Here is a 12,266-nt window from a genome sequence, read left to right as displayed (position 1 = left end):
AGCATATAAAACATTGTAAAAATTCCTAGTTCCTGTTCATTTATAAGATATAATAGTACTCAGCTATACATTGATAGTTCTGCATAGACATTAAAGACATAGATGTTAAAGAAAGTGTAAAGCTAAGTTCTTTCCTCAACATGGACAACAGAGTGTAGAATTTAGTTTGGAAGTTATCCAGCTGAAAAATGAAATAAACTTTTGCTTATGTACTACCATAGAATATGTTTGCACAGGTTGTTACATTTAATATACATAACATGTATTCATATCAGAACCAAGCATGATTTTAGTTTTTTAAGTATTCAACAATCTATTTTTTAAATTTGTGCTAATATGTGTAATCGACTTCATTTTTCTGAACACTGTTGAATCTGAAATAATGTTTGGCTATAAATATCAAATGTTCCTCCCCCTGAAGTTTCTTAATCGGCAGCAGTTTGACAGAACTAGCTTCATGTCAATGCCAAAACAAATCTGAGGCATCTGAGTGAATAATCAGTGTTGCTGATGTTATTCCTGAACTGTATCAAAGAACTGGTGGATTTACACAACAGAAAAAGTGCCACTGAAAAATGAAGAAAAATATGACACACAAAGAAGATATATTATCATAGATGAATAAATACAGACAGAAAGAAGAACAATAGGTATTAGCCTAAGAGCTATTGTTCCAGATTTATTGATTAGTGAGAACATTTGTGAACAGTGGATAGGAGATGAGTAGTTTTTCTAGTGTTAGCTGATCTCCAAAGTAAGCTGCCTGCAAAATGAGAAAGGCCTTTTTCTGTTTGATCATTTCAGTCTCTTCTGAAGGTAGCTTATATTTGCAAAACAGGAAAGCTGTTTTTCTCTTTAGCTTTCATCACTGCTAGGGCACATTGCTGACTTATGTTTACCTAGTTGCCCGCCAGGACCCCCAGGTCCTCTTCTGCACAGCTGCTACCCAGCCTGTCGGCCTCCAGCCTGTTTTGTTCCTGGGGTTAGTCTGTGCCAGGTGGATTTGTCCATACTGTATTTTGTGAGGTTCTGTCAGGCCATTCCCTTAGCCTGTCTACATCACTCTGAATGACAACCCTCAAGTGTATCAATGGCACCCCATTAGTTTGGTGTTGTCCATGAACTTGATGAGAGCGCATTCCATCCCCACCTCCAGGTCATCGATAAAGATATTGAACAAGATAGGTCCTAAGATAGCACCTGAGGAAATACATTTGTACCCAGGTTCCAGTTAGAGTACAAACCATTTATTGTTACCCTTTGAATCTGATACTCCAGACAGTTATTACATCTATTCATCTGCACATCTAGACTATAATTTACCAACTGGGTTAAAAGGATTCTCTGGGTGATTGTGTTGAAAGCCTCGCTAAAGCTCAGCTAGACAGCATCCACTGTTCTCCTTTGATCTGCATATCTAGTCATTTCATGACAGAAAGCAATCAGGTTTGAAAGCATCATCCAGAACAACATCAAAACAGATGAAATCTAACTGGAATACTGTTTTTGCTGCATATGCCAAATACAGTGCAATCAACATGCTTTTTTATTATTATTATTATTGATTCTAAATGAATACAACTTTTTTTCAAACAGATACAACTTAACCTCATAAGATAAAAAATATTTTCACTTGAGGATTTCAGCTCAGAATTTATCCTCCTTAAGTCCTCCTAGTGGCATGATTTTGGCAAGTTAGAGATAGTTGCAACTTGATCTTGGCAGGTTAAACATTTTCTGGCTTTAGTCCAGCAGGTTAAAAGTGGTTCTGAGTTTGTCTTGGCAGTCAGCACTTGGTACTGGCTTATTTTCAGCTGGAAAGAGAATGTTGTGGTTGAACAGATTAGACAATGAAAGGGGCAGCTTATAAATGGCGTAAATCAAGATACTTATCCTAAGGTAAGTGCCTTATTTTCTAATACAAGTCCTGTTGCTAGCAGAGTGTGTGTGATGGACAGGACAAGGAGTGGGTTTAAAAATACAAATACTATGATAAAAATATGTCCTTTACTTTTTCATCAGATGCTTTTAAGACTCTATATTTTTCTGTACACAGGAATGTAGTGTTAGGCATAGTCCCACCTCAGATTTAATAACTTCATAAAAGGGTTATGTATTACTCATCAGTGTGTTTTCATACTTGACAATGTTATTTACACAACTTAAATAAATTAAGATGAGCATCTACTCCCCTCTTCAAGAATATTTTGTTAAAATACCCTGCAAGCAGTAGACATTTGCAAGACAATAGCAAATAAACACCTCTTGGGATTCTGAATACCTACTGAACTATTTCAACTGCACATTTGTTTTTTAGCCCAGATTCAGTAAAGTTCAAGGGTATCCAAGTATGAAATAGCTTGCGGAGAAATTCACATTGGTTTCTTAATTTAATTTACCTGTAAAAAAAAGGCTACATTAGTTGAAAAAATAGAATATTATCTTTGGCAATTTTGGTTCAAATACAGACATTCAGAAAAGAATTTGGATGATGTTGTTTCATAACATTGACTAAAGTATGGTACAACACGCACTGTAACTTTCTGTGTGGCAAAGTGTACTGCTAATCTTGATACTGGCTCTGAATATGTCTAAAAGTACTGGAAAAGTGTCTACATAAAGGTGATCTATTCTTCAGTAGATTAGCTTTATACACATAAATAAATTCATTATCTGAACAGTTATTTATAAAGGAGAATATATTTCTTTCTACAGCATTGCAAAGCTAGTACATGTTTGGGAGGAAAGACCAGACAGTGTCTGGTTTGCAGATCATCAATAAATGGAATAAATGAACTTAGAGGGTACAGCTGGGAATTCCACCCTTTCTTCCCCTTGGGCAACCACAATGACTGCAGGGTACTAAGTAAATGTAACAAATGCAAATTTGGACCACAAATCTTCATTGCTGGTTATATTACACATGACAAAAAGAACAGGCTAGTTTCAGATCCCAGGTTAATTTTAGAGAGGCAATACTTACGTGAAAAAATAATTCACTGGACCAAATCCTTCCCTTTTTTCCTTTGTCCTTCCTTGCACAAAACTTCCATCAAAGCCAAGAGATAATTTGCCTTTGCTTGTGAGAAAGCACTGTAAGGGTTGACACATTTGTAATCCTTAACGAACACAGCTATTGCAAAATATCTTATTCGTTTAGAAATATTTGTGCTTTCCTTGTACAGTGGCTCAAACTACTGCATTCTCAAAAGCATCATTATTTTCTGTCCTGTCATAGCTTAATTTGTGCAGCTACGAAAGGGTACAGTGGGATATGCTTTTGTTCCTTTGTCCAAACTGCTTCTAACCATACAGGAGTAGAAATAGGCTCTTTTCAAGGCTAGAACACACCCTCTCCTACCTTGCTCAGATAAGGACAAGAAGTTTTAGAGCTTGACCTGTGTTAGCCAGTTATCTTCAATTATCTCCAAAGCACAAATTAGGACAGCTTAGCTGCTGAGCTAAGAAAGCAAACTTCAGAGAGCACAGATTAGTAGCAGAACACTTCCTTCTCAGAATATTAGAGAAAGGGAGGAATAGAGTTACAATTTCCATGTTAGACTGTCACAGAGGAGCACACAGTGCTGTGATGCTTGTACTGGACACATCACGCAGGAAGTATGTAAACCTGTGTGATTATCAGATCAGTGGCTTTTCAAATTCATGAACCATAATTAGAAATCTTTCATAATTTCTAGCAAGCACTAGTTTGGTTTCCTCATTTATAATTCCAAAAGATGAAATGTGTAAGAGTCAGTGATAGTTATAAATCTCCATGAAAATTTAAGTGTAATAATAATGAAATGTTTGTTACATAAATTAAATAGCAATTATTATTTTCTCTTTCTCTTTGGAAGATAGGATATTAAAATAGTGTTGTTAGATTTCCTACTGTGAACATAATTTCCTGTTTTTTTTTTTAAAATACATTATCATAATGTCAATAAAGGACTAAAACTAACAAGTAGAAAAAACTTGCCTGATGTAAGCGTAACATATAAGGTTGCCTTTTATGATGGCTATACAATATCATTTTAAGATCTAATAGCAAGTTGATTCAAAGGGTAAGACTTGCACTTACAAAGTCATTAAAGCAAGTAGAAAATTGCCTTCTACCATAGTCACCCACTCTTTTTAAATCAAAGAGTTTTATTGTTGTTGATGATGTTTGCATTTGCAGGAGGTAATTAGGGCATGAGACATCACACTCAGAGCCTTCAAGCTTGTCAAGAAGAACCATAAACTTCACTTGCAGGAAAAAAAAAAAAAAGGCAGGCAGTTTAGGAGGGAAATTGCAGAGAATAGAGGGGGAAAAGGATCATAGTATGTTAGGTCAGTTTGACCACTGCTGTGTCAATCCACAATATGGAGAAGCTCATAAAGTCTTCGTGGAAGCACGTGTTATTTCATTGCACTTACCCAAAAGAACAAAATTTAGAGGGTTTATAATTGGTAGCAGTAGTAGACAGTTGAAGGAGGAGATAGATGATGGCTCCTTGTTCTCCTCCTCTGCATTGTGTTGGCAAGCTGAATAGGGAAAGGTGAATTCTCCTCCCTTCATCACAGCAGTGGCCACTTGTCCGCTGTAGCGCAGGGAACTCCGATTAGGCACGCTTTTCCCTGGAAGTCAATACCTCCGCACTGACACAATGAGATCCAGTCCCTAAGGCATGATCCAGGCTTTTGTTATTATCTCTTATTTGAAGGGGCTAGTTGACCCAATTGGTTAACACATTAGCTTTTCAATTTTATAGCCTTAAGTCACAGAAGACCTATTCCTTGTTTTTGGGTATTTCTCCACGGCAGAAAGCAAATTGGCAGTCTGTGCCCACCAGCCACAAAACCAGAGTTATGCCAAACAACTCTGTCCTGAACTTTATGGCTAATTAGCTGCTGAAGCTATGCCCAAGAAATAGGTTCTGTTGCCCGTGGGAAGAAGTGTGTAGCCGTTATTAATGTCCCAGCTTATATCTCTCAATAGGTCTTATAAGCAGTTCTGCTTAAAGAGACTAAACGTACAACAGGGAATTAAAAATTATAGTACCCCTTTCACTGACTGAAATATTGTAAACTTGTTTCACTGGGGCCAGGATTGGTGTCAATGTACTTTGTGTGAAAAGTGCAATAGAAGCATTAGTATTTGACAGCCCTGGTTGAAATAAGTGAAATTAATGGAGCTCTTTTCATATACGACAAGGCCATGGCACCCCTTTCATGCTGCTTACAGACAGAGAAAAGTCAATACTTTTTTATTACTTGATGCTGACCTACATTCTGCACTACAAGTGCCAGGCCCACTAATTGGTTTCAGTTGTGAGAAAAGTTTGCCCCAAAGAAACACTGGAGCAGATAAATCAATCTTTTTTAGGGTAGCTTAGTGGGTTTTGAGCACTTGAAATGACATTTGTGTTGTATTGACAGAATGGGTTGTTACACTCATTTTGTCATGTCAGAAGGCCCTGTACTAGTTGGAAGTATTGTTAACCAGTATTGATAAATTTGCTAAGAAAAAAAGTTAGCTGGATCAACATTTTACTTGTATAACAGCTTGCCATTTCTGGTTTGCTTCCTTGTTAGAGACCTCTGTGGCTATTAATAGGTCAGAAAGCTTACCATGACAGCTCAATTTAAAACTCTAATTTTACTATTACAAGCATTAGGATCATAGGGAATACTTATATATGACCACTTAGTATTAAACAGAACGGGTTGTGGACTATGGCTGTACAATGGCACTTGGCAGTACTGCCTGGTTTTCAAATGAGGTGTGCACGAGGTGTGTCCCAGCTTTGTGGGGAAAGCAAGGTTTCTCGGTGGGCTTACCCTACACTAAGGACATAACTACTGCATGGACATTTATGCAGAATTTCCCATTGGATCCGCTAAAGTCTTGATGTGTACCTGAGGATGTGGATTTCAAGCTGAAGAAAAGTGAGTTTTGTTCCCTGTTTTTACTGTTCAGTAGCATGAAGATAGAATTAGGATTCTAGCAGCTGTGCCCACTTTTCAGTTATCCCTTCTGCCATTGATTCTTAACAGAAGTTACCTACAGTTGTAGGTCTTTATAGAAGCAACAGATATAATTCCAGCACTACAAAAAAGTTTTTCTGAGGTCCAAACCTTTCATGGATTGGTTTACCTTTTGCATAGCACATGGTGTCATGGTTGACACCATGCAATTACATTGTCTTCAGTATTGTTAGATTGGCTCAGAAGAGGGCTCGGTGCTCTGAATCACCGCTATAGGTGGAACACTTTTCATTAGAGAGGTTATACAATTTATCTTTGAAACATCTTCACGTGCTACTTTTCCTAACCTGTGAAGGAAATCTGCATTCGTACAACCTAATGCAACTTTAATCTCTATTTATGCAACCAAATCTCTATTTATGCAACCAAATGAAATTTTGTCGTTACAGAGAAAGACTATGCAAAGCTGTAACTCAGGTATCATAAGTTTATTGTAAGCTTATTGTTTCAAGTTTATCACATGCTTAACAGCTTCATAATTATTATGGACTTGATAGATTTGCTACAGGAAATTACCCAAAGTGTGTATGCAGGAACTGAGAATAAATGGTCATAATGGTACATTCTGGTCTTAAAATCTGTGAGTAGATATGCTACTGCTGTTTGCCTATTCTTGCTTTGGTCTGAAGCAGCTGACTTTCTACTTCATTAAATTTGCAAGAAGATACTTAATTGTAATTCCTATCTCATCCCAAAGTGCATTTTTATATTACAGGAAATTGTACAGTACTCTCAAAATTGTTTGGAAAGAAACACTGTTAGTGCAAATTTATTGCTAGAATATGAGGGAACGCATTTTCAAAGGCCTTCAGGCTGATATGTAGGTCTACGAGGTCTCATTGTTTTGCCAATGTTATTTGTGCATGGTCTGTATTTATGTATGTCTGCATAGTCAGATGTAAAATCTCTTTAGAATTTGCTTTTATAATAACATTCCAAAGATAAACTATGTGAGCATTTGGCAAGTCTAATCTATGATATCAGTGTGCTGATTGAGACAAATCTTTGGTGGCTTTATGTCACCTTTTTGACTCCATTGTTTAGAACTGATGAGCACACATGACAGTCAAGTAGTCAAATATATTGAAAGGGTCCATAGGTCTTGTTAAGCTCTGTCAGTTGAACTTGAGTCACTTACAATTTACTAGAGTGAAAGGAGTCAGGGCTTGACAACTTTAAAAAGGAAGTGTTACACTGACTTCATTTGGGAATTTAAAAATAGGTCTCGGTCCTGAGAATTACAGGTCTCTGCTGAGAATTATATGGCATGATTTAAAAATGCATTGTGGGAAAATTCCATAAAGCTCAGCTCTGTGCTCCTATGATCCTGAGACTGCAAAACTGCAGGGTCAATCCCACCAATATGTGGGAATTCATATTTGTAAACTAATTCATTCCATCTACCAACAATGAGGGACTGTCGGTGAAAAGAATTTTGAAGAAGCCTGTTTTTCTCCACTCACAACTTTTGTTCTTGCAGCTTCAGAAGGATTATCTACATAACTTCATAACTTCCATGCTATGTAGCAATCAGCTTAAACTCAAGATGATCCTGGCAGTCTACCAGAATCAACCAGCAGTGCATCGCAGCGCTTTGCTGCACGATTTGAACCTACATTTCACCATCAAATTAGATAGACATGAGAACCTGGCTTCCAATTCCTTTCCCTTTGTGCTGCTACAATGATACAGTGGGATAGACTGTGTTCAGTGCTGTGAGGTAGATCTTGCAAGGCTGAGTGGTATTTTCAGACCTTACTTTCTCACACTGTTGAAACCTGATTACATCTTCAAATACAGAAATGGCTGGGGTTCTTTTCCTAGAGGGATATTTATATGTTATATGCAAACTGTGCAACATTTATCTAGTATACTTTTTCAACTGCTTTAATTAGTCTAGCTGTAAAGCCAGCAACACTTTTATTTATCTGTGAGACTGTGTGATGTTTCCTAAATGTGGTCAAACGTAACTGCTGTCGTCATAATCAGAGCCAGTTGCTTAAATGCTCAGTTGTGAGTATCTAGTGAAATAGCTTTAAATAACAAGATAAACAGTACAGCTGCCAACCCAAAGTAATCTTACACTGAGGGGGCGTGTGGCACAGAAAATTTCCTCTTTGTCATTTTGATTTGAGTTTGAAGCTGGACCTGGGCTTAGTTCCAGCTCAAAAAACTGTTCACTTCAAAGGCTCCTAAATCGTCCCAAGGAGCTAATTTTGGCAGCCAATTGTTTTTGTTTGGCCAGGCATCCTAATAGCAAAAGCCGTCTGCTCCAGCAAATGAAGACTTCTCCACTGCTCAGACTTACCATTCCTTATTTTATCTTGATGTGAGGGGTGTGCACTTTCTACTCATTTCCCCATCTCACCCCAAGTTCACTGCTTTTTTTGTTAAACTGTACATAACTGTCCTGCATGTAAATTAAAAATATACTTCCTATTTTCAAAATAAAGGATACTGTATTCTGCTCTGAATTACTGCTTAATGCTAAATTATAGCCCTATTATCTGTTTGCTTTCTCGGCATCTAGAACTGGTTTTTCTTTCCATTCCCATGAACAATATTAGCCTGGTGAATTTACTGAATTAAATATAACTAGCTTCACCTTAGAAGGAAACTATTTGCAGTTATGCTGGAGTTATAATAATATTTATTATAATAATTATATGGACAACTTTTCCTGCAGTAAGAAGGTACTTGTGATGCCAAACACACAATGAAAATTAAAATACCATGCCATTCTTAAAGTATAATATGAAAATATGCAAATAGGCTGTTTCTGTTGGGTAAGAGATCTGGTGGTACAAGGCATAGAGAAACATTAAAAATTAAATCTTGTGAACAGTTAAGAATGGGGCAGTACTCACTTTCACACCACACAGGGAGTATTTCATTTTGCATGTATATGTCTACCTTGCTATTTTAAGATTTATGCACCAGAATGTTGGAGGAATCATACCAAATAACTTTAAGTATGAGATGTAAGAAATTATATGCTCACAGTTTGGCAATACGCAGTGCAGATGAAACTCAGGTGGGCCATGTCAGTGTTTGCATAAAGCTTACCAGAAGTTGTAATTGCTCTGTCTGTTTATGGAGATTCAGCTGAACTGTGGTCTGTGAAGTAGCTAAATCTAAATTATCCAGGGAATGATACTTCTGCTTCATGTCATTTTTCAGAAAAAAAAAAAATAATTCTGTTTTTAGGAGAAAACCAAACCTTTCAAATTGTGAAATGTGTTGAAAAGGTAAAAATTTTAGTTTTCATTCACTCATGGCCTCAGACATTTTATGAAGAAATTGCATTTCCATGCACTTTCACAAAGCATCATGCTGGCAATAGAAAATAATAGAAAGTGTTCAGACCAACTTCTTTCTTAAAAATTAATCATCAGATCCTGGAAAGCTGATAATTCATCTGTGGTATGTTACTTTCAGAAAGGGAAAATTATTTTAATGCAAAACAAATATTTTATATTGCTGATACTATTCCCAGTATTTTGGGGTCAAAGAAAATAATTTTATTAAGAATACTTTAAAATCTTGATCTTAAACACCATGGACTTGCTAATCATTTACCATGAATGTTTATTAGTAAGAAGCTAGATCACGATAGTGTTTAGAATACTTAGCCTATATTACTGTCTTGTTTGTTGGCTGTATTCATATTGTACTCTTAAGGCACAGGTTCACTTGCATTTCTCTTATTCAATTTAGATTTGTAAGCATTTGCATTTTAAAAAATTGAATGTAATAACCAAGAACTTTTCCTGGAAAAAACATGTTCAGGAATAACCCTGCTTGTATTTTTCCTACCAGAACTCCTAATCAATTTGTTGCCACTAATACTTATTTAATATATATTAATTTTTTTACCTTTTCTCACGGAGCTGGTTTAATATCCATGTTTTAATGTTAACCAAGGTAGAAAAGTTAAAATATTGCAAGGATATCTTGCTGTCTTTAACCTACCTGGCTGCCAGGGAGGAGAATGCAATTTTGTATACAGTGATTTGCAAAAGACTATAAAATTTAAGTTTTGGAGCAGCGCCTATAGTTTTGCAGTGCCTATAGTTACTTTGAGTTTGAAATACATATTTGCTTGCAGTTAAATCAATCAATTCTTGTGCTCTTCTTCAAAGTAATGTACTTCTAAAGTAAAAGTGTACGTTTCATATACATTATCTTGCATAATTTACGTTCTAACTCATATAATGAAAAGTAACTAGAAGACAATATTTAGAGCTCTAAAATACCTTTAAAAAAAAGGTAAAACCATGAAAACCAAAGTTAACACTTTTTTTGTCTCTCTTATTTCTTTAGGACTTTCAAACAGTGTTACCATCGATTGTTCTCTTCGAAAAGTTTGGAAAAACTTATTCCAGAACTGGGCAAATAGTGTAATTGTCCCATAAACTACACAATATGACACCTGATAAGTAATCAATAAATGGATTTCAGCAAATGCACAGCAGTATGTTGACTGAATGTCCCATAAAGTACTATTTCTGTAAAGTGATGTATACTATGTCTGAAGTAGTGTTAATTGATTTTGCTTGATCTTTAAGCAATACAGTTTCCAAGATTTATCAAAAAAACATTTTTTTGTGGTTTTGCAAAAAAAAAAAAAGTATTATCTTAGGAAAATGATTTCTGAAAATGCTATTTTTTTATTTAAAGTAAATCCTTTAGGGTACAAAACCAGAGTAATCAAGTAAAAGTACTTGGAATCACATTGTATTTATTACAGATTTGTAAGTGAGGTTAACACTAAAAAAAGAGAAAAGTTTTAAAGTTACATCTGTGGTTTTTTTGTCACAACTATAACGTATCTGGTTCATCATTATTGTTCATCGCTTTCAGTGTTAGTATACATCCTTTTTAAATACTGATCCATCTCTTCAGAAGGACAGGATAGGCTATTTACATGGAAGATACTATTTTAAATCCTTCTAGCTCTTCTGTGGGTGATATAACATCAGTGTTGAAAAAATAAAGTTCTGACAACATATATACACCTTACTTTTAGATCAGTTTTTCTATAGCCACTTAACTTTCTTTATCAATAGCTGTGTATTTACTCCTAGTCCCGTGTTAAGCAGACTGATATGTGGGTACATAATCATGTGATGCTTGGCAAAGAACACATTTGATCACACAAACCTAATATTTGTTTGCTGTGTTCACTAGCATGAAATCCTGCAAATTATTGAGTATCTTAACTCAATTGAGCCCATTAACTTCAGAAGACTCAAAGAATTCAGCATCATGGAAAGACTTCAGCATTTCTTAAGAGCAAATCATAAGCTAATTCTTAAAATCATGTGAATGAATTTTTACAGGAGTTTTATGCTGAATTCTTGAGGATACCATGTTTGCTTTTCATATCATTTGACTACATTTGAATCAAATATATCTCTTTATCTGTTACTCAATAGTAGGTTTTTTATTGCTGAATTTTGTTATGTCATTCTTTTGTCCCCTACAAATGTGCAGAAAACCTCCATGAGATGTCTGCTTCTATGAATACTTTCTGAACGAGTCACAAACTTCACTTCTGCAGGTTTTCAACTGTCAGCCTAGTGAAGAAGTTTTACTGCTATGATACGCAAGAGCAAGAGCACTTTTAATTCCATTACAGTAGGTTACCAGTGCAGGCACCGGCCTGTACTGTTGTTACATTTTGGAGTTTGTAATTTTCAAGCTTTGAAAAGTTTATTCTTCTGCATGGCAATGAGAAATTAACTCTGGGAAGTGAGAAGCAGCCACCTCAGTGAGTCTCCCCAATAAGATTTAATCTGATCAAAAGTATCAGAGTGCTTTAGTTGTTCGTGGAAGGGATTGAACATAAGACATTTGTGCAAAACTGTTGATGAATAAAGATGCCTCAGTAATTTTTATATGTGAGAGCTATCAATTTGATTGCTTCAGCTTTAAGGTAGTTCATCACAGTAATTCACCCTGTGTTGCCTCTTTAACTTCATACCACAGTTTCCCATCAGTCCGATTAGAAATAGCAATGCCTTTATCAGATTAATCTTTCTTTCTCTTTCTTCCTTTCAGTATCTCTGACCCCAGGACAAAACAAAGCCTACTGTGCAGCCTGTACTGCACTGGTGGCAGTGCTCATAGCTAAGGGTCTGGAGCACAGATGGAGGTTAAAACCAACACTTCTAATTTTAATTGTTTGATACAGACACACTTGTCCTCCTCTTCAGAAAAAAAAAAGTTTCTGT

At 36.0% G+C, this 12,266-nt stretch overlaps 1 protein-coding gene across 4 annotated transcripts in view; it reads left to right on the top strand.

The window, feature by feature from the left end:
* SPATA17 (spermatogenesis associated 17) overlaps positions 1 to 10,605 on the top strand; it is a 92,446-nt gene extending 81,841 nt beyond the window's left edge. For all 4 annotated transcript variants that reach the window (XM_030035457.2, XM_030035455.2, XM_030035458.2 and 1 more), the window contains one exon: positions 10,354 to 10,605. In XM_030035457.2, the coding sequence (XP_029891317.1) occupies positions 10,354 to 10,434 (81 nt within the window). In that variant the 3' untranslated portion in view covers positions 10,435 to 10,605. The remainder of the gene's footprint in view (positions 1 to 10,353) is intronic.
* The last annotated feature ends 1,661 nt before the right edge of the window (positions 10,606 to 12,266 follow it).

This window comes from Aquila chrysaetos, chromosome 13, assembly GCF_900496995.4.
Source record: "Aquila chrysaetos chrysaetos chromosome 13, bAquChr1.4, whole genome shotgun sequence".
Classification (NCBI taxonomy): domain Eukaryota; kingdom Metazoa; phylum Chordata; class Aves; order Accipitriformes; family Accipitridae; genus Aquila; species Aquila chrysaetos.
The sequence above is the reverse complement of the archived record's forward strand: the minus strand, read 5'-3'. Positions and strand labels throughout refer to the sequence as shown.